At 49.0% G+C, this 27,391-nt stretch overlaps 1 protein-coding gene across 1 annotated transcript in view; it reads right to left on the bottom strand.

The window, feature by feature from the left end:
- LOC307088127 (MAM domain-containing glycosylphosphatidylinositol anchor protein 2) overlaps window positions 1-27,391 on the bottom strand; it is a 177,607-nt gene that overhangs the window by 19,747 nt on the left and 130,469 nt on the right. Inside the window, exons 10-12 of the mRNA XM_079753921.1 lie at window positions 24,288-24,560; window positions 12,998-13,146; window positions 5,304-5,481 (exon numbers count right to left, since the gene is read on the bottom strand). Coding sequence (XP_079610047.1) covers window positions 5,304-5,481; window positions 12,998-13,146; window positions 24,288-24,560 — 600 coding nt within the window. The remainder of the gene's footprint in view (window positions 1-5,303; window positions 5,482-12,997; window positions 13,147-24,287; window positions 24,561-27,391) is intronic.

Below are 27,391 nucleotides of genomic sequence, written 5' to 3'. Positions count from 1 at the left end.
CAACACACACACCGGCAACATAATCCCACATACTCACACCTCTACATACAATAAGATTCAAACCAAACACGCACCCACACCCTAACCCCCCCACCCACACACACACACACACGCACACACACACACACACACACACACACACAGGGCCCTGATAGTTGGCTCCAACAAATGTAAATCAAAGAGCTTGACTCTGCCCACATGGTCCACCTCTGCCTCTAAGCGTGTCTGCGCGGGGGGGAGCAGTCTGACGCTGGTCTTCAAAGAGCGGCGCCGTGTTTAAACATGGTTGTGACTGGGGGGGCCCTCAAGGGGAGCCACGAAGGCTCACAGCGCTTCATCTCCCCCACCACCACCACCACCACCACCACCACCACCACCACCACCGCCATCACCGCCGTGCCAACCCCACCACCACCACCACCACCACTATCTTCTCCGTCACCACCACTACCACTACCACCACCACCACCAGCAGCACCACCACCACCAAGCAAACCCCAACAACACCACCAGGACCACCACCACCACCATCGCTGTGCCAACCCCACCAGCACCACCACCAGCACCACCACCACCACCAGCACCACCACCAGGACTCCAACGTGGCTCACGGAGTCATTAGTATAATTTTCGGTTTCCCCGCGTTGGGCACAGACCCACATGTTTTTCCGTTGTCCAATGAATGAACGCCTTATTGGGCTGTGGACGGACCTTGGCGTGTGGTGATTCCCTGAGTGATAGAGACATTCCTGGGGCCGGGCCGCCACAATATATACATGTACATGTATTTCTTTAGTTCTGCTTCACTGAGAGCACAAATCAAACCCCCATCCCTGACAGCCTCCCTCCCCCCGTTTCCCCCCCACACCTAGCTCTGAGCGATGGGGAGAGCCTTCTCATTGGCTGACCCCCTGCCATGGCGGGGGTGTAGGTGGTGTGGGTGGAGGCTGAGGTAGCGCTGGACAGGCGGTGACTCCATCCTTGGCGGCGTTCCCTGTCCTCTGCCGCCCGTATCGCAACGCAGCGCCGACAAACAACAACAAATGAGCAGGAGGAGGCAGCCAAGGGGTCCCCCACCTCGCGAGGGAGGGGGGCCCCCAACCCCCCTTCCCCTCCACCCCCACACACACTCCATCCGTCATGTTTAGAGTGGGCCTGGACGGCTGCCATGGTGTGCTGAGATTGTCTGTGCACACACACACACAGACACAAACACTAACACACACTCAGCTAACAGCGAACCGTCATCGTCAAGGTGGAATAAACGACCCCCAACAGGTCTTCCGCCCCCCCCTGCTGTATTTCAAGGACTTGCTGAGTCGTCTTCCTTCTCTCTGGCGAAAAACACACAAAACGCTGCCTAAACGTACACAACACTATGTTAAACAAGGTTGCATGTAAATAAATATGACCGCATACAAACATGGCACCCGACCCGCCTCCCACACATACACACAGATACATGTGCACACCGACAAGCTACCTACGGCATGAGCATGACATTTCCTCTCCACGGAATGGGAGAATTCATCAGGCCGAGGCTAGGTGGAGGCGGACGCTAGGTGGAGGCTAGTCAGAGGCTAGTCAGAGGCAGAGGCTGAGCCTAGAAGGAGGCTAGAGGGAAGCTAGGCGGGGGCTAGGTGGAGGCTAGACGGAGGCTAGAAGGAGGGTAGGCGGAGGCTAGAAACTGCCTAGACGGAGGTTAGAAGGAGGCTAGGTCGGAGCTAGGTTGGAGGCGGGGGCTAGGTAGAGGCTAGTCAGAGTCTGGGCGGAGGCTAGCCAGAGGCTAGACAGAGGCAGTGCCCAACCGGTGTTGGCTAAAGACGTGGTGCGAGGCGTTGAGGCGGAGCAAAGAGATTTCATTTGACATCAGGGCTGACGCCGTGATCTGACATCACGCCAGGTCACTGCCAGGACGGCGTTTCCCCATCGCCTCGCTATAAATCACCGGAAAAAAATAGCTGGCTTTTTAAATTGCCACCATATGGGTTTATAGGAGACTTTGAAGGGTGAGGGATGAGGCGTGTGTGTGTGTGTGTGTGTGTGTGTGTGTGGCGGGGGTGTTTACCCACAGTTTAAATCCTACATCACATCCTACACCTTGGATTTAATTAGCGGGTTTGGGGGAATTATTGGAGGAGGAGGAAGGGAGGAGGAAGGGTTGAAGAGCTTCTTTAGCGACAAGCAGATGCTGCGTTTGTCACACTAGCCAGATTTAGGAGTCAGGGTTTTTCCGGGCTCTCGTTGGCAAAAATCGCCTCTTGCGTCCTGGAGCTATCGCAACGTTATGGGCACTTTAGGTTTACTTCGTCTGTTTATTAATTACCCCACTCGTTTTTATTTTATTTATTTTTTTTGCCTATTTACCGTTGACTTTATGGTTACCGCGGTGATTTGACACTCGGAGGTGTGCTTTGCGTGAAGCCTATCTCCTCCCCGTCCGATAAAGTCACGTCTCCCTGACAACGCATCTGTCGCTGAATTATTATCATAATTATATTAACTGAAGCCAAAGGGAAAGTACGACCGAGAATAGTTCGGAATTCGGTGCTTGGGAGTGTTTAGAGTTCCAGCTCCGTTACAGAAAACAACCCCCCAAAAAAAACAGCCTATCAAAATTGAAAACCTGCATCTGTAAGCGCTCCTCGCTGAAACTATCTTCGGCTAATCCGGAAAACTGCTTCGTTCACCATGCCGTCCCATCTGCTCGGTGTAATCAGCGTGCTGATATACAAACTGTTTACATCCCACTCGCCGCCGCGTGCCGGGGCCTGGCTCTCCAGCGCCGCAGACCGGGAGAGAGAGAGAGAGGAGGGGATGATGTAAACGATCTCGTCAGGCAGGACTTCTTTTGGGATCCATCCCTGGGACCCCGGGGGTGGGATGCTGCCCCCCCCCACCCCCAAACCCCCATTCCCGATCTAAAGTAGCTCGTTGATTTCAGTATCATTCGCACAACGGCCCCAGAGTCCTAATTAGTCCTGATTCTCGTCCACCAAGAGGTTGTTTTATTTTTTTGGTTCTCTCTCGCTTTAACTTGTCCTCCTTTTTCCCCCCTTTGTTCCAATCTATCCCCATCTCAACACTGCTGCCATTTTGTATATTATTTTGTTTTAATTGCACCTTCCGTGGTTATGTACCCCCGCACTTTCCAGATTCAATCAAATCAATTAAGGTAAACCGTCTCGAACCGCCGATCCCGTGCTTTAGCAAAGCGAATTACCGCCAACCACCACCAGGCAGAGAGCAATATTTGATTCTCCCCCCCCTCTCTCTCCCCCTCTCTCTCCCCCTCTCCCTCCCTCTTTATTATTCTGCCTCTTCCTGTCCTGATGAGCCGCAGTAAGCCTGAATTATTCACAACTGCAGCAGTGTGCAACCCAGAGCCTCCGCCACTGGTACAGACAGCTACACCGTTCCGTGGGCCCCTCTCTCTCACACACACACACACACAAACACACACACAAAAGTGCACAAAGTCAGACGTGCTATACACTTACGCACACACACAGATGTGCACACAGACACACACACACACAGACGTGCACGCAAACACACACGCACACACACACACACGAAGACATGCACGCAGACAAACATGCATTACATTTACACAAACACACACACAGACGTGCACGCAGACACACACGCACTGCACTCACACACGTGCACGCACACACACTCACACAAACACACACACACAGAGCTGCACGCAGACACACACACATTTCACACACACATATGTGCACTCACACACACACACACACTCACACAGACAAACACACACACACACACACTTAAAACACACACACACCTCTCCAGTGGCACACCTGAGCTGTCTCTTCATAGCCTGCTGCGTCTCAGTGGGCGTGTCGTAATGTTAGCGCCGGCTAGCATCGTGTTCCTACCTTGTTTTTATCCCTGTAATGGGACAGCCCGGACCGCACATCTCTCTCTGCCAACGTTTTCACGTCGTTGTCGTTGATGCTGTTGGTGTTGTGATGTTGCGAAGCCCCCTCCCCCAATCCCCTTCAAGTTTCCACGGGGATGATGCACGTGATCGTTCTACTCCTTAGCGGCGGTCCGAGCGCTGATAGTACTACGCTATGTTTACAATCTCCTCGGAGATATCAGCTCGTACACTGGCACTGGCAACGCAACGCCAATGGAGCACTTCCAGAGAAACGGTTCCTGGTTTGGATCCCCAAAGGTTTACTGCCTGCCCCCCCCGATGGCCATCCATGCGCCAAACAGCAAAAAGAGTCAGAGAAAATATTATTTTTTGTAGCCTGGTGTCAACGAGCCATGTCACAGATTGTTGTGACGGTGTCGCCACCAGAGACTGAACGTCCTCGGTGAGGTCTTGGGTTCCTCCGTCACCATCCACTTCCTCTATCACCACAGAGTCACCTTCAATTTTTACACATGGAGGGTGTTGACTAGCAGGGGGGGGGTGGAGTAGAACAAACCGTGAACCTTTCTGTTTGCATTGGATTGATTCACTTGGAATGGTTATTGGATTTGAGACGTTGATATGTATCTGATTGATCTGTTTGAATTGGTTATTAGATAAGAGACGTTGTATTTGATTGATTTGTTTGAATTGGTTATTTGATCAGTGGCGTTGATATGCTTTTAATTGATTGGATAGGAGTGATTGAAATCCGTACGTATCTCCGGCATTACAGTATATAACAGAGACACTAGATAGGCTATAATTTGGCAGGTAACGGATCGCGGCCTTCCTTTCCCCTTGAACGTGGACGTTTGATGGAGAATGTTCTCAAGGTGTGGCCAAGCATATGTCTCCTTGATAGCAGACATAGATCTCCCATACATAAACCCCGGGTGACAAACAGCCCTGCTTGCGTCCCTCTTTGGTTTTCACCCAGTTTTTCGCCGTTGAAAATGGAGATTGTATCCATAAAATGGATTGCTCCATCACCCAACACACCACACACACAGATGCGCAACACACACACACACACACATACACACACACACACACAGACGCACAACACACACACACACACATACACAGATGGACGCGCAACACATACACACACACACAGACACACACACAGACACACATACACACACACACAGAAGTGCAAACACCCCCCCACACACACAAGGACAGACGCACAACACACACACACACACACACAGATCGACGCGCAACACACACACACACACACACACACAGACGCACACACACACGGAAGTGCAAAACCCCCCCCCCCCCCCCCCCCACACACACACACACACGCAGCCCAACAGCGACAGCGTGGGCTCCGACTCACCGCTGTAGGTGATGATGCGCGTGGTGGAGTCCCCCTCGGCGTAGTGGGTGATGGGGGTCAGCCTCACCTCGTAGGATTCGGGCTTGATGAGCTCCGTCAGGTTGTGGGTGATGAGCTCCCCTTTGGTAATGGGCCCCTCCACTGGGATCTCCTGCTCCCACCAGCGCTGCAGGCCCGTCTGCCGGGACCACAGGACACAGGGGGGGGGGGGGGGGGGTCAGGCGGAGACAAGGGACAGGGGGTGAGGATTGGTTGAGAAATTAAAATTGCCGAGCGGCGGCGCGGCGGAGCCGTGGAGGAGGCGTCGTGGAGTGGGTTTTCGTCGCGGTTGGGAACTTTCGGATGTTTGTTTGGTTGTTGTCGCAACGATGGCTGTGTTCTGAAGTGTGAATTGTGAAATCAGAACGGATTCAAGCGCACACATACACACAAAAAGGATTTCTTGTGGTTTATTCTTGCCTGTGAGACGATAAAAATAACAATGCATCCCTCGTAAAAAAAATGAAGATGTAGTAAAAAAGAAAAAACACAAGTGTGAAATACTACAGTGGAAACAGCAATATATACTTCTCGCCGCACTTTGCATTCTATAGCCGTCTCACAGCTTGCCAACTGCCGGGGTGTGTAACAAATGAGCTGTAGTGAAAGAGACAAGCTAAGATACGGTGGTGCGGCGGTGTTCCCTCCCGGTCGACGTTTCTGCCTTATCTGCAATTTCCATTTCCATAGGCAATTGCACGCTGCACTGTATAGCATCATGCATCACAACCAAGACGCTGTGTGCCCGGTGAGTGTCAACAGAGGGCCCCAGTGGGACAGCGAAGCCAAATGTTAGCCAAGCGAATTTTCCTTAAAGGCGTATTATAGATTCTTAATTAAATGATAGCTCCTGCGAAAAGATACGTTTTTTATGCATAGGGAAACAATTTAACTCCTATCTTCCCACTCAATCACGCCCGTCAGGGGTCGGGGGGGGGATGGGGGGAAGGAGGGGAGAAGGGTGTTGGAGGCATGGCCGTAAACACACAAATCTACCTTTGGATCTGCCTGGCTGTCGGTTTAGCACGCGGGACGTTGGGGGGGGGGGGGGGGGGGGGGGGGGGGGTTGATATGGAAGACACATGGACAACAACATGAATCACCCAGATGGATCGCGGGGGGGGGGGGGGCGATCGCTCAGCCCCCAGCCACTGGGACGTCAGGGTGACTGGCGGAACGCGCTCGTAATGGAGGCTCCGTGCCGATTAGTTCACCGGACACTTGTTCAATAGTAATAATAACAACAACGACAACAGAATTGCGCGAGGCTGGCGTAGCTAAAACCAGGGGTTTTAGAGAGACGAGGGGGAGGTGGGTGAAACGGGTGAGGCGAACCCCGGCATTACTCATGCTTGGAGAGAGGGCTGGAGCAGGGTACGCTTTATCCGTGAGCCCTCGCAACGAGGGGAAACTGGGGAACTGGTGGGGAGGGAGGGGGGAGACAACACACTGCCCCTGCATCAGAATTACAGAGACACTGCCTGCTAGCTCGCATCGCTGGAGAGCAGCAGGAGTAGTACGTTACTGGTGAGAGGGTTGGCAGAGGGGGAGAGAGGGAGACACAGAGGAAGGGACAGAGAGACACAGGGAGAACGGGGAGAGAGAGGGAGGGAGGGAGAGTGAGGAGAGAGAGAGGGAGACAGTGAGTGAGCGAGTGAAATAGGTAGTAAGATAGAGAGAGTGCTAGAGAGTGATAGAAAGAGATACAAAGAGCGAGTGACAGAGGGAGTGATAGACAGAGGGAGAGTACGGGGAGTGAGAGAGAGCAAGTCAGATAGATAGTAAGATAGAAAGTGCTAGAGAGAGACAGGAATAGGAACAGAGGAAGAGAGAGAGAGAGAGAGAGAGAGAGAGAATAGTGCCATTGTATTACTGTGGTATCATCACTGCATTATTGTCTTTTTGACTTTGTACTACTAATTATATTATTGTGTTATTTATGTTCCTGTTACTGTTTTGCCTTGGCAATATTAAGGATATTGGCCTTTTTCATGCCAATAAAGCCCTTCAATTGAATGGAGAGAGAGAGAGAGAGCAAGAGAGAGACAGTGAGGGGGCGAGTGAAATAGATAGTTAGATAGAGAGTTCTAGAGAGAGTGGTAGATAGAGAGAGACAGACAGAGAGAGAAAGGGAGAAACAGACAGAGAGAGAAAGGGAGAGAGAGAGAGAGAGAGAGAGAGTTAGAGAGAGAGAGAAAGAGGTGAAACGGTCCACCAATGTGCTTCCACACACCTAATGTACGCACACAGACGGATCCAATTAAGTAATTAACTGCATGACAATTACAAATGCAGAGTGTTTGTTTCCCTCTGGTAATTGCCAACACACACTTGTCCCCGCCGATTACTCTAGATTTAAATCCCAATTTGGGGCGGAAAGAGTTGCATATGTTAATTGGAATGAATGACACCACAATACAGTTGTGTGCTTGCGATAACCTGTTTGTGTGTGTGTGTGTGTGTGTGTGTGTGTGTGTGTGTGTGTGTGTGTGTGTGTGTGTGTGTGTCTGTGTGGTAATCAGGTAGGTGTCTCATTTCATTTCTGGCTTTGCCATGACTAATCTCAAGATAGAGCAACAAAGTTGAAACAAACACTTTTCTAGATTCATTTTTGTCTCACTTAACTTAGCAGAAATCGAATGGGGTTTAATTAGAAGACGACTAAACTTTTCTAAGTCAGAATGCGCTACTTTCTCTTTTCATAATTGGGACGGGATAGCGTTCCAATTTTCATAGTGCTCATCCAATCCTTGCCTCTGTTCCAAATCATGATTTTCCCTTTTCCTCTAATTACCTATCGTCGTTAACTACTTTGATAACACATGTCCACATACATCCTCACTCACACACACACACACACACACACACACACACACACACACACACACACACACACACACACACACGCGCACGCACACACAGATTGATAGATATTGTCTTTTTCCTTTGCCGAGTATATTTGGCTGACACTATTTTTCACGAGATTCATGTCCCCTCAGTTCAAAACCCCTATGTATTGCTTCCTAAATTTGTACTGACTTGTATCTAAATATTAACATACAGCGTGTGTGTGTGTGTGTGTGTGTGTTTAGGTGCGTAATTTATTTTAGAAAGACGAACACGGAGCACCAGGGAGTGAATGTGCACAAGAATAAAACATTACACTAATTATATACGACCAATCGAGATCAGGCCCGAGCTAATACAGTTAGCTAATAACTTAGCTAACGGTATCAGCTAATAACTTAGCTAACGGTATTAGCTAATAACTTAGCTAACGGTATTAGCTCGGGCCTGATCTCGATTGGTCGTGTATAATTAGTCTGACTTCTATTGATCCGTCTGTGACTAACCACGTACTATCACCTGCCAGCTCAATGAGCTGGGCAGGTAGAGGGAGGAAGAGGAGGAGGAGGAGAAGGAGGAGAAGGAGGGAAATGATGAAGGGGAGAAGGCAGCGAAGGCGGAAGGACTTGAGATGAGGAGGAGGTGGAGGAGGAGGGAGAAGAGGAAGAGGAGGAGGGGGAGGGAGATGATGAAGGGGAGGAGGAGGAGGAGGAGAGAGATGATGAAGAGGAGGAGGAGGGAGATGAAGAGGAGAAGGCAGTCATTGCGGAAGGACTAAAGGAAGAGAGGATGAGGAGGAGGGAGATGAAGAGGAGAAGGCAGTCATTGCGGAAGGACTAAAGGAAGAGAGGATGAGGAGGAGGGAGATGAAGAGGAGCAGGGAGGACGAAGCTGTGGAGGAAGGAGGACGAGGAGGAGGAGGAGGACAGGGGAAGCGGAAGGCGGTGATGCAGTTAAGACACAGAAGGGGAGGCAGTAGTGAGAGGAGGAGGAGGCACTGAGGCGGACGGAAACAAGAAGGGAAGGCGGAGGCAGCAGGGGGAGGATGAGGTGGTAGGAGGAGGCAGGTGGAGCTGAGGAAGAGGAGGAACACGCAGTGCTGGCAGAGAGACGCTCAAACCCGAGGTGCGGACATGTTGCGGCCCTGAAGCACCTCCTGGATGTACACGGCACCTACAGCCAACCCCGGCGCCGTCATGTCCAGACACCGCCGTCTCTTTTCTCCCCGGGGCCCGCCCACCGAGGCCTGTCGGTGACAGGTGAGGCCGTCACTCATTACCCCCCCCCCCCCCCCCCCGCCGCTCTCCCTTCCCTCCCTGTTGCCCCCCCCCCCCGCTTTCCTGTCGCCCTCTCCGCCGGGGCCTGTCCGTCACGGGACCACTGGGCGGTGACGCGCCCGCCGTCACCCACGGCGATGCCAGGCTCGGGACGCGTCACGCCGCTAATAAAGTGGAGACAGCGATGGGTGAGGAGGGGGTGCCGAGATAATGGATCCCTAGGACGGAGCTGCTTCGGGGAGGGGTGGGGTGGTCATCCGGGAGGGAGGCTGTGTGTGTGTGTGTGTGACGGGGGAAGGCGGACGGGGTGTGTGTGTTCTGTTCTATAAATAGAGCGGCGAGGAGCGGTCCACGTGTCAGAGGTTTCATCGCTGTGCACCTCTGTTTCGCGGTCTGCTGCCCGGCTTCCCTGGGCGGCACGGCGTCTTGTTTATTTAGCAGAGAGCGGCTTCTTCTGCTCCCACATTCTGTCTGTCTCTCTCTCTCACTTTTTCAATATCTCTCTCTCTCTTTCTCTCTCTCTCCCCCCCTCTTGCCCTATCCCTCTCTCCCTCTTTCTCTCTCTCTCTATCTCACTTTTTCGATATCTCTCTTCCTCTCTCTCTCTCCCTATTTTTCGATCTCCCTCTCTCTCTCTCTCACCCGCCCTCGCCCTCTCTGTCTCTCTCTCTCTCCCCCCACCTCTCTCTCTTCCCCTCTCTCCCTCTCTCTCTGTTTTAATCCCCTCTATTTTCTTTCCCTCCTACTGTGAGTTTTGCTTCCTCTCCCACCTTACTTGGGCGAGATTAGGATCGTACCATTAATCAAACGGGATGGCAAAAGGTCTCTGTGAAATATAGAGAGGATGTAACGGCATTGTTTATTTATTTTTCACTTCCCCCTGCAATCAATTCTCCTTTTTTTTATCGTTATTATTATTAGTATCTGGAAGACAACGGATGATAGGTCGAACTGATTGAACACCCAAAATGGAGACACATACATTTTCGTCTGCACTTCTTCTTCCCTAGCAACATCAGAAAATAATCAAATAAAACAGGCAGTGACATATAAACCCTTTTTTTCGAAGCCAAAGAAAAGACACAAAAACAGGATTAAACCGTTAATGTGATTGCTGAATGGTCGCCCGCTCTGTTCCGAGCGTAGGAATTAATCTGGTGCATGTTGCGGGGAACGCCATTGAAACATGGGAACGCCGACGTACATACGGCTGGCGGGTTCTCAAGCGTCCGCTGGTACGCGGTCGGCAGGCAGCGGATTCGCTTCCCGGCGCTGCAACGCATCAGGCGGGCACAACATAGTTTATTACCGAGCAGACCCGACACCGAGGGCTGACTGGAAGACCACTGAGGCGACGGCGACACACACACACAACGGCATTAGGAAAGCATTATCCCTTCCTCCAGTGATGTTTCCTTGAGGGTGTGATTGCGTGTGTGCGACCAATACGAAATGTTATTATTCATCGGGAAAATAAAAATAAAATCTGAACTGTTTTCTATATGATATGATACGCCTCATATGGCCTTTTGTTATTTTGTTTTCAGCCTTTCCTCTCTCTCTCTCTTTCTCTCTCTCTCTCTCTCTCTCTCTCTCTCTCTCTCTCTCTCTCTCAAGAGAGCTGCGAGTACCAGCGTTCAGTGCTAAGTGTGTGCCAGTCTGGGGACAGGCTCCGGCCTTGTGGAACACGCCTTGTTGTTGGTTTTCTTGTACAAAAATCTATTGGCTGACTAGCGCTCGACCAAACTATTCACTGCGATACGAGTTGCGACTCTATCTCATTGTTGTAATCCTTTTGAGTCAGAGGCTGAGTGTACCAAATGTGCCATGCCTAGTAAGCTCTGGGTGAGCACAAGGTCTGTTCATGAGTCACCAATAACTTTTTCACAAGTCTGAGCCATCGCCACCGCAGGAATAACAATAAGAAACAAAAGCGTGTTGTACAATGCATTATCTCCCTCACTTGAGAGAGAGAGCAAGAGGGAGAGAGAAGGAGAGAGAGAGAGAGAGAGAGAGAGAGAGTGAGAGTGAGAGAGAACAAGAGGGAGAGAGACAGAGAGAGAGTGAGAGCATGCGAAAGAGAGACAGAGACAGAGAGAGAGACAGAGCGCGAGAGAGAGAGAGAGAGAGAGAGAGAGAGAGAGAGAGAGAGAGAGCAAGATCGCCAGAGAAAGCGAGAGCGAGAATAAGAGCGAGAGAGAGCAAAAACAAAAATTGGCAAAACAAGAAAACATTGGTGCCAAGTCATCCATCAATGTTGACTGGCTGTCATCTGCAGAGTTTAGTTTAGGAGCAGGTAACAGCCGCTGGACCCCGCTATTGCTCTCTGCGGGTTTCGGAACGTGGAAGTGCTGATGGAGTGGGAAAAACAAAGAGAATTCATGGAAAACCAGCGCGCTGTCTCAACCCGCTGCCCCTCACCGCTTCCTTTTGTAATTTCGCCCCACGGAGAGGCCTTGTTCAAGTACCCGCCAGAAAACGGCTGGAAACCCGACAGACAATGAATCAGGAAATGGGATTATGGCAATGTGGAGCGGAATAAATGTCATGAGAAGGAAGACACACACACACACACACACATGTACACACACGCACACACACAGAGTGCCAGCTCACAAGACATTTCCAAAACATGTTAAAATAGAGGATCATCAGTTGGGTTTTTTTCTTTGGCACATATTTATTTCCCTTTCGCTGAAAAACACTGCTCTACTCTTCTTACCAGACCCGTGCGTGTGTGTCTGTGTGCATGTGTGTGTGTATCTGTGTGCGTGTGTGTGTCGGAACGGCCACATTCTATGGAGGTAGTTGCAATTGCAACTAAGAAGATTCATGGATTCATAAATGTATGGATTCATAGATCCATTGAGAGCTGATGGCTCGTTCGTTCTTTTAATTAAAAATCCCGAATGAAGGATGTGAACGTTTTACAAATGCATTTTCCTAGCGTGTATAGGCTAATGTGGTGCTGTGTTTACAGTATTATCCAGTAAACAATCATGACTCACTAACTCACAAGTGAATTACTGACTTAATAAGGGAAGTGAATGCGTTTGGACAGACAGACAGTCTGATGTACAGACACACGGCAAGCCACTGCCAAGACAAACAGATGTAGAGAGAGAAACACAGACAGGCGTTTGGACATACAGACTGACAACGAGACAGATAGTTCGACATGTGAACAGACAAGCAAACAGACAGACAGACATGGAGGTTTATGAACAAACAAAGAGACGGACAGACAAACATACGCAGACAGAAGACAGATACAGTAAGAAAGGCAGGGAGAGACTGACGTACAGAAATACAGAGACAGACAGGCAGATAGAGGGACAGGCAAGGGCGGCAAATGAACAGACAGACAGTCAGACAGTCGAACAGTCAAATATACAGCAAGACAGACAGAAAGAGGACACATAAGGAAGACAGAAGGCAGACAGACACACAGGGAGGCTGATGCACAGACATAGAGACACACGGGGAGGCAGAAGGACATGCGGACGGACAGACAGACACCCATGGGTGTACCTGTCTGATGCCCAGCCGGTAGGCCACGATGCGGTCCACCGTGTTGGGGTTCATCTGGGTCCACTGGAGCTTGAAGCCGTAGACGCGGGGCCGGTTCTGCCACAGCGGGCTGTACGTGTCGTAGTAGAACTCGGGCGGGTAGGGTTTGCCTGGCGGGAGAACGCACAGGGTTAGTGGAAACACACCTAGCGAAGGATAGCTAGCTAGCCAGGGTACGCTAGCTAGCGACGGTAAGCTAGCTAGCCACGGTACGCTGGCTAGCAACGGTAAGATAGCTAGCGACGGTAAGCTAGCTAGCGACGGTAAGCTAGCTAGATAGTGACAGTAAGCTAGCTTGTGATGGTGAGCTAGGTAGCAACGGAACAAGGTGACTCATTCACCACGCACTCGCTTGCCATTTATTAAGTTAGGGTTATGTCATAGTGCACGTTGTGGAAAATGTAATGAGGGAAAAAAACATGGGCCGTGTTTGTGTGTGTGTGTATGTGTGTGTGTGTGTGTATTCTGTCTCTAAGGAAAGGGAGTCTGTCTGTATAAGAGAGATGAGTTGAGAGAGAGAGAATATATTTGCAATGAAATATGAAAATAGTTTGTTTTATATGATTTATATTTTTTAAAGCCCTTTTCACCCTTTTCTGACATTATGTGCATATTATCTATGTAGAAAAAACTTTGAGAATTCATAAGACGGTAATTTTCCGTCTTGGGCCCTTCCTTCATTATCTGGGGCCTCGGTGAATTCATTTGGCAAATTCCAGCCTTAATTGATCTCCTTGCGGGACACTGGTGGAAATGTTAATGTACTCATAGAGATAATTATGATCAGTTACCAACCCGTAGCGAGCCGGTAGCTAATGCTAACCCCCAGCAGACTATGCAGCTGTCTGCACCAGCGCACAGACACACAAACATTATAACATATCTCTGAATGTCCTCATCGCTCCCAACTTCATTACACCTTCTCCTTATTTACTGTAACCTTTCAAACGAACCCCAAAGCGGCTGGTGTTTAATGGCAAAAGGAAAAAAAGTCCCTGTTGTCAATTCACAGTCAAGCGGTGCAGGGATTTGATGATACCCAGGTTCGAGGCGCTTGCAACAAGCTAATGTCTGGCAGGAGATTACATTAAGATGTCAGACGACCCTACGTCATCCGTGAGGTACTAAGGCCTTGTGCTACTCCCATTAACCCTGTGAATTGTCCCCAGTCATTGTTGATCCCTAAGACTTTTTCTTTAATTCCCCCTTTTCTCTCTCTCTCACTCACTCACTCTGTCACTCTCTCTCTCCATGAACGCTATTAACTGTCCCCAGTCATTGTTGATCTCTCTCTCTCTCTGTCTCTCTGATTTCCATTTGATATGATACGCCTTACATGTCATCCATTTTGTTCTGTTGTTTTCAGCCTCTATTTCTCACTCCCTTATACTGTCTACATAGCCTCAGCGACACATGTACACACACACGGTCTGTTTTCTTGTATTTCATTCCATTTTAGCAGATGGCTATGCAACACTAAATGGACGAATGATTTAAATGAAGGAGGAATGACCAAATAAATGGCAACATTAATATTGATTAGGCAGCAATTGGAGGTGTATTGGAGGCTGTGGTTAAGTTAACGTTCATATTCAACATTCAAGTTCAAGTGACACTCCGTGACAGTTTGGTCTCGGAGCTGAGCCTGTCATTAGTCGCAATAAAACATGATTTTCTGTTGAAAAACAGATTAACATTGGTCCAGGGTCAGGGTCTTTCGATGTTTTGTTTTGAATAAAATCGCTTAGTTTAGAAAATTGACACAAAATGAAACTAGGTGTTACGGTGCTGAAGCATCCGCTTGTTGTGTGAAACAGTGAGGCTTGCGCTAAAAAACAAGACATCACCCATGACTTTTACTACTCGCTGTAACAACCACACACCCACAGAAGGTTATCGGAGGTGCCTCCATTTTGACCGAGCGCATGCAGAACCAACTCCAGCCTGATCAACATTTCCTTGTTGCTGTCTCCTGATTGGACACCTGCGAGTTGGTTTCCCGCTCATTAATAAGGCAAAGTGACCCCAACAAGTGTGGGGGTTCTGACCTTATTTGGTCTTTTTACTTTTGACGAAGACCTTAATAGGCCTCCGCGTGATCATGGTGGCACGGTGGCAATGCCGTGATTGTTTTCATGATCAAATAAACAACGTTGTTTAATTTAAAGCAATTAAACATGTTTGGCCTTAGTTTTGCACTATGAGTAACCCCATTAGAATGGCGAGGTTATAACACATATTTCCGCGCAAAGTGGTTTTGTTATTAACTTTTTAAAAGCCAAACAACAGCAAAGAAAAGAAGAAATTTGACAAAAAGACGCAATTTGTGAGAAAGTATTTGAACTCTGATGGCCAATCACAAAGTAGCATCCCTCAGAAACCTGGCCCAATCTGAACAAACAACCCACCACAAGTGTTGTTGTGCCTGACCAAGCATGGACAAAAATTTATAACACGGCTTTTGCTCAAAGCATGTTATTATCTCCAGAGAACTGGCATCTCAGAAAGTACTCCGCAGCCCCATTAAAAAACACGACCTGAAGTAAAAACTTGGCAAGCTGAATTCTTGGCACCACTTTTTTTCAAAACAAGACAAAACAAACCGAAAGCAGATCCTTGTCGGATGAATGAAGACGGGAAACTCAGGAGCATATAGAGCATATAGAACATCTAGCGTTCCTGTGTTACATTGAGAAGCATATAGGCCTTGGGGGCAACTGTAATGTAAAGAGGCCGACGTCCTCTGTCCAGTACACAGTGTTCTCTGTTGGAGTCCTCGCTCTCACTGCGTGAACTCTGTGCCAAACCACTCAAGCAAACATTGCACGCACACCCTAATGCTCTTCAATACCTAACGGAGGTAGAGGAACCAGAAATAGAGAGATGGTTGATAAAAAGATGGCAAACACTGTAGCCATTATTGCAGGTATTACCTTTTTCATCCATTACAGTGTATATATATAAATATATATATATGTGTATATATCAGTGCCTAGTCACCCCATATTGTAGAGCGTCCCCCTCAGGATAGATCAAATTGTGAAACTATAAAACAAGGCCTTTATCGTTTTTAGTTTAAAAAAGGCGAATCAAAATTTTACTTTTTTTTTTGTGTCTCTATGGTTTGATCATTTCAAACAGTCACTGCATGAAACTGATCTTGGATCAGTGCAGGGGGAGCGGGGAGATTCTGGGGTTCTCACCATTAACACGATGAGCCAGGTGAATGTGGCGCTGCCATTGATTGGACAGCAGACCCCAGATCAGAGCCGATGTAGACGGAGAGAGGCCTTGTTTAAGAGACTATAATCATTTGGATGGGAACGATCTCACCAAACACATCGAATCACTGAAACGAAACCCTGCAAAAGCAATGCAACGGTGGTAGGTGTATAAGGGCCGGCCCCTTAAAGACATCCCTGTGTTCCATGTATTTATGATTTGGGGTCGTAATGTGCAGCAATTATGAGTGCGTTCTCCTCCCGTCGGCAACGGATGGGAAACAAGGCTATCGTCATGTGGAGCACGACCATTACAGTTATAGCGATAATATATTTACAAAAAACAAAGAAGCAAAAACCGCTGGTATAAGTATCAGACGCCTGCTGCGATTTCTCTTATTAACTGGCAACATACAGTAGGATGTTGTTGTGGAACAATACATGCTAACTACTGGCGCTGCTGTTGTTCTCAGAGGCTAGCTACGCTTTCCATCTCTTGAATGACACACAAGAACCGCTCGATAGCGTGGGGAAATGACATCCATCATCTATAGAAAACATGAAGAAAAACACGAGCGGCGGAAACAGCGGCAAAGCGACACCACGCAGTCCATCAAAGGGGATCTACGGGTCAATCAATTTATATCTGCTGTGTTTTGTTTTTCAATAAAGCTTTTGTGTTGTTTTCCCTGCGTCTCTGTGCCTCCACACAGAAAGCAGACACATATAAAAGGTAGCCCTAACAGCACTCGTTCATATATGAAAATAAATGGGCCACGGTATGGGAATGACTAATAGCAGCCACTCATTTCATCGTGTATTAACCGATTCAAATGTGTTCATAGCCATCGGTAATTGTCAAACGTGTTTCTCCCACAGTTCTCTGTTGGCTAAAGTGCTTCCAGAAATCCACTGATGCCGCATTTTCCAATTACAACGCACAATGAGAAAAAGAGTGAATGCCCCGGTTTTCAGAAACGATACGCAGTGACTCACGCAAGTTCATGTGACCCGCGGCGGGCCTTTGGAAACGCGGCCTTGTTCACCAAACAACTACACTGGAACGTGAGCGTAATGTTTAAGGCACCGCAAGGGATCGCGAGGGTCTCACACACAACCAGGCGCATGTTATGGTAACCACCAGTAAGCTAAAGGGAGTTGCATACAAAAACACCGTCCTGTGATAAAGTCAAGCTAACACTGTAACATCGCTATCACAAGCTAATGCTAACACAAACTAAAGCTAACACAAGCTAATGCTAACACAAGCTAACGCTGACAGACTATGGATGTAAAAACAGTAGTGGACACCTTAGTACTTGGTGAAAGCGAGCAGGTTCTTGGATACAGAGAGTGGAGCATTATGATGAAAAAGCATAACTATGATCAAGCTTGAACGCTCAAGTGATTATCCGTCAGTGTTTGAGCCACTTTGCGTTGAATTTGGAACAGAAAAAGGATGACAGAAATCGATGGTTGTCAAGGCGATTGGGAAGTGCCGGCTGGATGGCTGTGCATGTTGATTTGGATTAATTATCTCTGAGGGCCAAACATGGCAATGTGATGAGAGGTTATACAGTTTTTTATGTCTATACATTGTGAGTCAGGGCAGGGAAATACTTGAATATCGTCATTCATCGTACTTAAATGGTGTTGCAGCAGCATGAATTGAATATATTAATTTGTGATGATACCCACCATAGTTATGAAGAGAATATATGCCCTTAAAATTATCCATATATTTGAAATAATCAGAAAGAAAGTGAAAAACTGTTTTAGTGTGATACCATACTTTAAATGTCTTCTACTTCAATGTAATGACACATTTCTCATGTGTATCGTGAAAATAGTTTTTTCCATATTATTTCATAGTATTATTATACGTATTATTCGCTGGATGCTTTATTCACTGGATGTGGCCACGTTTTTTTTATACCTTCCCTTTCCTGAGCTGTGACCCTTGGTGGTTTGTCAAAGGAGAGTGCTCTTCAAATTGCGGCTACTTAAGTAGTCCTTGCATTCTACTCTTATATAAGACTAAAATATAAGTGTAAGTTCTGTTTTACAACAAATTGAACGAAAGCACGTATGAGTCACTTCCTGTGTGTGTGTGCTCGTGTGTGTGTGTTCATTGTGTGTATCATCTGTGTGTGCATGCAAGTTTAAAGACATACATACAGTACATACAGTATGCAGCTTTGTCTGCTCACTCAGCAGAAGAAGAAGAAGAAGAAGAAGAAGAAGAAGAAGAAGAAGAAAGCGGACCAGAATGCATCTGTCCTTCATGCCTGAGGGGTTTCCAGACGGATCACTCCTATGGAGCTATTCAAGCGTTGGGCTCCTCCACATCTCCTCCGACACTGTCGTCACCAGCCATCCATCACTGTCCCCCACCGGTCTCTGTGAGCTGCAGGTATGGTTCATTTATGTCATGACTTTAGTGAACTTCACTTAAAAGTGCGGAGCGGAGTTTCGCGCTGAAATGGCAATCTGGGTATTGAAATGAACGAGGTGTACCATGGTTTTAGCGCCGGCTTGCCCTGACCGCGTTGTTAATTCCGGCTTCATCCCCCGATACCCCGTCGGAGTTCTTAGTGTAAGTTATGTCCTGACGGTTGGGAATGCTCCAAGGTAAAGAAAGTAATTGAGAAAAAGGATTCAGGGAAATTAGTGAATGACAATTTATTTTTCATTGCTTCACGTTTTAAATCGAGGCCGAGAATGACGACGGGAGTAATATCCCAAGAGGACAAAACAAGGAGTTTCTAAGGAAACGTGTTCAAGGAATGATGGTAATAAAATGATATGTTTCACAATAGAGGACACAACAGGAAGGAAACAGATGCGACCAGGAGAAAGGTCAATGTCAATTTTAACTATATTGACAATTTAAACACAAGGACATAAAGAGAAGGGGACGGGAAACCAAGGAATAGAAGATGTTTTTATCTAGCAACACATATTTATCCAATAAAAACATCTCTTCAGTCTCCTCAACCAACTCAGGCAGAGGTCACGCCTACAAGACCATGACATTAACCCAGTAAACATCCAAGGTACACAACAGAAAAGTTTGAGAAAAATAGAATATAAAAGTCATTCAATCCATTTGTATTGTAAAAGCAACGTTTTTGTCCGTCACACTTTGCGTTGGCTAACACACACTCACTTGCTATCTGACAACAGCCACCATTGTTGTTCTCTCTGTTGATCTGAAGCCTTCGAATTAGATTCCCATCAAATGATGTTGTCTGTTCACACACCACAGCGAGGAACCCCATGGGAGACGTTTGGACTTGTGTATGTTAACCATTCCACGGAGCCTCTCTCCCCCACCCCTTGAGACCATGTTTAGACGCCACAGCGAGGAACCCACCGGAAGACGTCCGGCCTCATGAGACCATACTGATCTCACCAGCTCACAGTCTGTCTATCCCCATGTTAAAAGATGAACAGACGTCTGCGCCAGGACTCCCTCAGCGGAGAGTATGCTGTTGCTTTCCTCTCAAACGGGTTCGTCCTGGCCAGAGCCAAGAGAACAGAAACGAGCATCTTATCGTTATGTCATTTGATGAAATCAAATTTTTTTTTTATCACCGCACGGCTGCGGTTGCATTCGGAAATCAATCACGCTCCAGCCGGGGCCGTGGCGATCCTCATTGGGGAGGTGCAACCCTGAATATCAGTACGGTCTTGCGAGGGCCTCTCTCCCAATCCAGGAGGAAACCAGCCAACCAGGAGGAGGTCTCGTCAGGAATACCCACCGCTGTAGCATCCTTGCCGTCTCAATCATTGGTTTCCCCGAACCCCCTGTTGCTCGACATCACCGGGTCCCGAGTCTACCATTACAACCCTCGGCAGACAGACACACACTCTTGCACATCGTCATGACAATGCATAAAACACACACACACACACACACACACACACACGAATGCACACATGCAGCTGGAGCTAGTGCTCTCAGCGTGTTTGGGTCTCGGTGAGTGTACGGGAGGTGAAGGAGGAGGGGGGGGAGAAGGAGGAGAAGGAGAAGGAGGAGGAGCAGGAGGTGATAGCGGAGGAGGAGGTGGTGGTGGACGAAGAGGAAGAGGAGGGGAGAAGGAGGAGGAGGAAGAGGAGGAGGTGATAGCGGAGGAGGAGGTGGTGGTGGACGAAGAGGAGGAGGAGGGGAGAAGGAGGTGATAGCGGAGGAGGAGGTGGTGGTGGACGAAGAGGAAGAGGAGGGGAGAAGGAGAAGGAGGAAGAGGAGGAGGTGATAGCGGAGGAGGAGGTGGTGGTGGACGAAGAGGAGGAGGAGGGGAGAAGGAGAAGGAGGAAGAGGAGGAGGTGATAGCGGAGGAGGAGGTGGTGGTGGACGAAGAGGAGGAGGAGGGGAGAAGGAGGTGGAAGGGGGTCCCCTGACATTGGTGGCCATCTTCCAGAGCTCAGTGGTACAGACTATGTCGCCTCCAAGGACTCTCCCCAATGGCGTTATTTAATGACCAATTTGGCGACCATCCGCGACTGGCATCTCTGCAGATGTCCCCGCAGCAGGGGGGGACCAAGTGATAGTGGGCAGAAATACATGTACACACACACACACACACACACACACACACACACACGCGCAGACACACACACACGCACACGCGCAGACACACACACACACGCGCAGACACACACACGCACACACACACACACACACACACACGGGCAGGCAGAAACACACACACACACAAACACATGTGGACACACAGGCGCACACAAACTCAAACACAGACACACACACACATACAAAGTCACACACATGCACACGCACACACACACATACACTCCAACACACTTACGCACCCACCCAGACATGTACACACACAGTCAATTTGCATAATAATTATTTTGGTGGGGTCAGAGTTGGTCAGAGTTGTATTCAGACCCCATGGATGACCAACTGCCAATCTTTTTGGTTTGACATGTTTGTGTGTGTCTGTGCGTGTTTGTGTATGCGTGTGTGTGTATGTGTGTATATGTGTTTGTGTGAATGTGTAAATGTGTATGTGTGAATATGTACGTGTGAATGTGTGAATGTGTATGTGTGTGCCTGGCTGTGTTAGTCTGTGTGTGTGTGTGTGTGTGTGTGTGTGTGTGTGTGTGTGTGTGTGTGTGTGTGTCTGTGCGTGCTCCCTGCAGCGTGCCTACCACCCATGTCCCCCCAGAGCAGAAGTGGCCGACAGCCCCCCAGTGTGGTCGCAGCCAAAAGCACAAAATTAAACTTAATAACCAAAAGTCTCTCAGCAGGGCGTGCGTGTGTATGTGTGTGTATGTGTGTGGCATTAAAAGCGGTCGGAGAAAGAGAGATTAGCCGTTGTTGTTGTTGTCGTTGTCGTCGTCCTGCCTTCTCATCTCTCCAACGCTTTCTCAGAACCAAACGAGCTCCACACCAAGCAGGCCTGGAGCCTCACACCGTGGCAGCTGGCTTCTGTTTGTCTACAAAGCCTGTTTACTTGCTGGGGGTCCCACAGCAAGTCATACGTCTGTGTCTCTTGGAAGAGCCCGCCTCCTCCTACAGTTTGCTGCCACACTTTGACGGCTACTTGTGTCCCTCAAACACGTGAGGGACCTCGTTGTGAGATGAATATTACCATTTTTAAGCGTGATTGAACTTGTATTTACACATATGTTACTGATAGAAATGAAAGTAGTTAAACAAATATGAAAAAATTTATATATATTATATATATATATATAATATATACATCTATAATATGTACATAAATATGTAGATAAATTTATATATATATACTTTATATATATTTTGTAGTTATTACTCTATATATATATATATATTTACACATACACTGTACATGCCCACCAGCATTTTCCATTGGGTGTGTAAACTAAAATATGTGAAAGTAGTGTATCTAAACGGAAGCTGGGATATTTTGAGTGGCACTGATTGTGTTCAAGTTGTTCTGTTCAAGAGTTCAACAAGGCATGTGGGTTCATCGTGACTAAATAACGAGCCTCTCCTGTATATTTTTACATACCAGGCCGTCCAGAATATCGCTAAATTCAACTCCAACAAAATTACGCCATGGAGCTCTGCTTACAGAGCGCATTCTGCCCCCAAAAAACCTAAAGCGAATCTAGGAATCACGGCTCGGAGGCCTCCTTCCATAATTGATATTATTGAGCGTTCTTGGTCAAACAGAGTGGGTTCGGAGGATCCCATTATGTTACCAGCACCACCACAGAGGTGCAGGAGACAGACTGGAGACGGTGTGGAACAGGAGTGAATCTATTCTTCAAGAGGAGAGGGGCCTTGATCCACCGCCCTTTGGGTGGTGTTTGGAACGCCCTGGGCTTCAGACGGTGGTGGAGAGGTGATGGAAGCTGAGCTGGAGATGGGTGGTGTGTGGGCGGGTGGGGGGCTACACAGGCTTATGGGGAGCGGGGGTAGAGGGGAAGGCGCAAGGGGGAGTGGGCAAGAAATGGAGAGGAAAATATAGAGGTGGGCGAGGAAGACAGGTGGGTGGGGGAGGGGGGGAGAGAGAGTTGGGGGGAGGAGAGGGAAAGGAAAAATTGAAAGGGGGGGGTACACAACACACCTGGGAGGGGGTCCATCTTTCTCTAACGTGTACATGGAGGGAGGGGGGGGGGGGGGGATAGAAAGAGAGATGCGAGAGGAGCAAGAGATGAAGGGATGAAGGTGAAGATGAAGAGACAGAAATCGAGATGGATGACCAACTGGAAAAGAGAGGATTAAGGAGCAGAGAGTTAGAGGGAGAGCGACCAAGAGTGAGAGGGCGAGAGAGAGCGAGAGCAAGAGAGAGCAGAAGGGAGAGAGAGAGAGAAAGTGAGCGTGAGCGAGAGAGAGAGAGAGAGAGAGAGAGAGAGAGAGAGAGAGAGAGAGAGAGAGAGAGAGAGAGAGAGAGAGAGCGCGAGCGAGCGAGCGAGAGAGAGAGAGAGAGAGAGAGAGAGCACGAACAAGAGGGAGAGAGAGAGGGAGAGCGAGAGAGATGGAGAGACAGGGTCAGTATCCAAGGGTCTAAGAGGGCCTTAAGTGGCAGCGGATCAAAGTGACAAATACTTCCCATCGGACCCTGTGGGTCCAGCCTCTAATGGGACTTGTGGGAGATTGAGTCAGTGGCCAGGTGTCCTGCGGTCGCTCAACACCACCAGACTAATTTGCTCCTGTCATAAAAGCCAACACAGCAACTAAGAAACGACCGAGAGCTTCCAGCGGGTTTTCTCCCCAATGCTTCCTCCGACGGGCGCAAAGGAACTCAAAACAAACCCGAAACAAAAACAACTGTCAGCCCCTCGGAAAACGGAGTCTTATCTAGAGGGGATGATAAAAATAAGGAAAAGACTGTGTGAGGTGGTGTCCCTGTGTTGTGAATGGTCCCCTAAATCTTATCGAGATGTTTGATCGTTCCTTCATTGCGTCCGTCTCATGTCTTTAAGATGTCTCCGAGCGGGGACACTGCCCAGATCTCCCGCTCTGACAGGTAAAATGACATATGTTTTTAACAATACGATTTTTAGCCGTTCGACAAACACCTCTATTATGCTTTAATTGCAGCTGTGGAAACAAATCCACTGACAGAATGACAGATAGGTGAAACAATTAGGGAAATGGCCAAGAAATGACTGGCAGGAAGAAAACAGCAATTGAGGAAATTTAACCAAATGTGTATTAGAGAAAGATTGTTTGGTGAGCGTTGTGTTGGCTGCCGTGTGTCTGAGACAGGTAGTGGATTTGCTGTCATTTCCAACCAACACACGTACACACTCGCTACGCAAAGCGCTTCGGGTGTCTGGAAAAGCACAATTTAAATCCAGCGAATAATTTGTATTATAATTGAAAGTAAATTGCTATGTACGTTTAATAGCACCGTCATCAGAATTGAAACGTGCAATTAAAAAAGAAAAAAATACACATAAAAATTTCCTAGAATTTCTTCGAATTTTATACTTGAGAATTTTGGATTCAGAATTGTATGCTTTAGGTTTGTGGATTTTCGGATTTATAATTAAAAAACAGATACCTGTGACGTGGAAGGTGCACTTGCCGGTGCCGGCCTCGTTGATGACGTTGCAGGTGTACTCGCCCCAGCCGTCGCGGTTCAGGCTGCGGATGGTGTACTCAGTCTCGTCCTTGTGCTCGGTGAAGGCGCCGGCGTGCAGCAGCCGGTTGGACAGCAGCCACTCGAAGCGCAGCACGCGGGACGGGTGCGCCCGCAGCACCCGGCAGCTCATCACCACTGGCCGGTTCAGGCCCTGCCGCATCTCCAGGAAGGCCGGCTCCACCGTGGGGGGGTCTGGGGCGAGAGGCGGGGGAGGGGGTGGGTGAGAATGAGACTGTTTCCTGATTCCTTATGAGGACATCTCGAAAGGCGAAGGAAATGTCCTTTGTCAAATACTGTAAAACACGGCACTCCAAATAATGGAGTGCCGTGGGATCCATAGCTCCATCTTTGTATCTCTCTATACATCCTCCTTTCATTTATCATCATTCAAACATCCATCATCCATCCATCCATCCATCATCCCTCCATCCTCCCTCCATCCATCCTCCCTCCAACATCACTCAATCCATCCGTCATCCCTCCATCAACCATCCCTCCCTCCATCATCCCTCCACCATGCCTCAATCATCCAGCCATCTCTCCATCATCCCTCCATCATCCCTCAATCATCCCTCCATCATTTCTCCATCATCCCTCCATCCATCCATCCATCATCCCTCCATCATCCATCCCTCCATCATCCCTCCATCCATCCATCCCCCTCCATCATTCCTCCATCATTCATCATCATCCCTCCATCCATCCATCCCCCCTCCATTATTCCTCCATCATCCATCATCATCCCTCCATCACCCCTCCCTCCGTCATCCCTCCCACCACTATTCCTCCATCCCTCCATCCATCCATCCCTCCATTGTCAGGACATTGTCTGGAGAAAACAAAATTGGTGAGCTGGCGATGAGAGCCGGGAGGACGCTCGCGTTGAAGCAGGGAAGCGGCAGTGCGGAGCGATATACGTCGAGCTGGAACGAGAGCAACCCCAAGACAACCCGAGGATACCGGGGACAGGACGCAAAGGATCCACCGACCACCAAAATAAAGAGAGTCTGCAGCCAGCCGCGGAGGTGGCGGCGGTACGAGAGACATGATGAGCTGCGTGGGGAATAATATTCTGAAAACCAAAACAAAAACACGACCGCTCGGAGCGTGGCGAAGCGAGAGACGCGAGGAGAGGAATGAGGCCCTGAGTGAGGAGCGTCTCGCCGCGAGAGGACGTGACCCGGGGAGAGCGGCGCGGAGAAGAGTGACAGCCGAGAAATGTTTCAGAGTGGAGACAACACGCGGTCAGACATAACGGGGGGGGGGGGGGCTCCCAGAGACAGAGGGGAGGAGAGGGGGGAGAAGAGAGAGCAGAAACGAGTCAAGAGGGAGGCAGGGAGAGAGTGAGGGGAAGGAGGGGAGAGGGGAGGGAGAGGTGGAGAGACATTGGAGATGGAGAGGGAAGGGGAGGGAGCGAGAGAGGAGGGAGAGGAGGAGAGACGTGGGAGTTGGAGAGGGAAGGGGAGGAGAGAGAGGGGAGGGAGGGAAGAAGATGGGAGTGGTAGAGGAAATGAGTCAAGGGGGAGAAATGGAGAAAGCGAGGGGAAGGAGGGGAGAGAGAGTGGGGGATGGGGGAGGGAGAAGGGAAGGGTGGAGAGGGAAGGGGAGGAGGAGAGGGAAGGGGGGGAGAATGGGAGAGAGTGTGCAAGGGAGGAGGAGAGAGAGGGGGGGAGGAGGGGGAGATGAGCAAAAACAAACTATAATTAATCACCGCTCGGAAGTCAATAAAGCCTCACTGATGAAATAAAATGAGAAACCGTCGCTGATGAATGAGACGTGAGGAAGAGAACAACACACACACACACACCCACACACGCACACACACTCGCTGGAAGATGGATTCTGCTGTGAAAGTACAGAACAACATCATCAAAATAATCAGTTACACCTGGTTGAAAACTGGCAATATTATGATAAAGTGAACGAATAACGTTGCAAATGAATAACTTATTCCGTGTACAGGTGGTGCCTTCGTATGGCATATGTACACCTTCCTATTTCATTATGCAGATCTGGAGTGTGGGAGTCTGGGGCAAGATTGGGGGTTGGGTCCTGTTGGGGTGACTTCATGAGCCCCGTTAAACACTTTACCATGCTGTGGATGAATATCTGTTCACTTATTGTATGCGTTTATACCTAGCCATCCATCTCTCCATCCTTCTCCCTGTCTGGCCGTCATTCACCCATCCATCTCTCCATCTATCTCCCTTTCAATCAGCCATTCATCCATCCATCTTCCATTCCCTCCATCCATCTCCCCGTCTGTCCATCATTCATCCATCCTTCTCGCTGTCTATCAGTCAATCATCCCTCCATCCATCCCTCCCTCCATCCTAGGACAAGAGTCGAGATGACTTCTGTTCCAATATATCGCAGTTCTCATCTCCTAATCTCATAATCTCATCTCAAACGGCCAAAGAGAACGTCCTTTAGTGCAAACACCGCCGAGCTGTGGAATCCATATCTCCCCAGCCATCCCTCCATCTGCATATCTATCCATCCCTCCATCTGCATATCTACTATCCCTCCCTCCGTCCCGTTGTCCCCCGTCCACCCATCCGTCTCCATCTCCCCGTCGCCCTGCCAGGGTGCGGCGGGAGCGCCCAGGGGACGAGAGGGACTAAAGTGGAACAGCGGATTGGTTCCTCCCTCCAAGGAGGCTGGCGCGGCCGTACGGCTGGCCCAGGGCCCGACTCCCCAATCAGGGGGAAGCTTTTGGACTCCCCCTACTTAGCACATTAGTGCCGTGGTTCTTGTGCACGGGCGGCGAATCACAGCCTGCGGTCCGTCCCTCGCCAGCCTGCCTGAGTGGCGCTGCCGCAAATTGCTGTAAGTGCCAATTCAGCACACAGGGAGAGAGAGAGAGAGAGACATGGGTAAAGAGAGAGAGAGAGAGAGAGAGTGAGAGAGAGAGAGGGATAGAGAGAGAGAGAGAGAGAGAGATAAAGAGAGAGAGAGAGAGAGAGAGAGACAGGGATGAAGAGAGAGAGAGAGACAGGGATAACGAGAGAGAGCGAGAGAGA

Source organism: Pollachius pollachius (assembly GCF_949987615.1).
Source record: "Pollachius pollachius genome assembly, chromosome: 16".
NCBI lineage: Eukaryota > Metazoa > Chordata > Actinopteri > Gadiformes > Gadidae > Pollachius > Pollachius pollachius.
The sequence above is the reverse complement of the archived record's forward strand: the minus strand, read 5'-3'. Positions and strand labels throughout refer to the sequence as shown.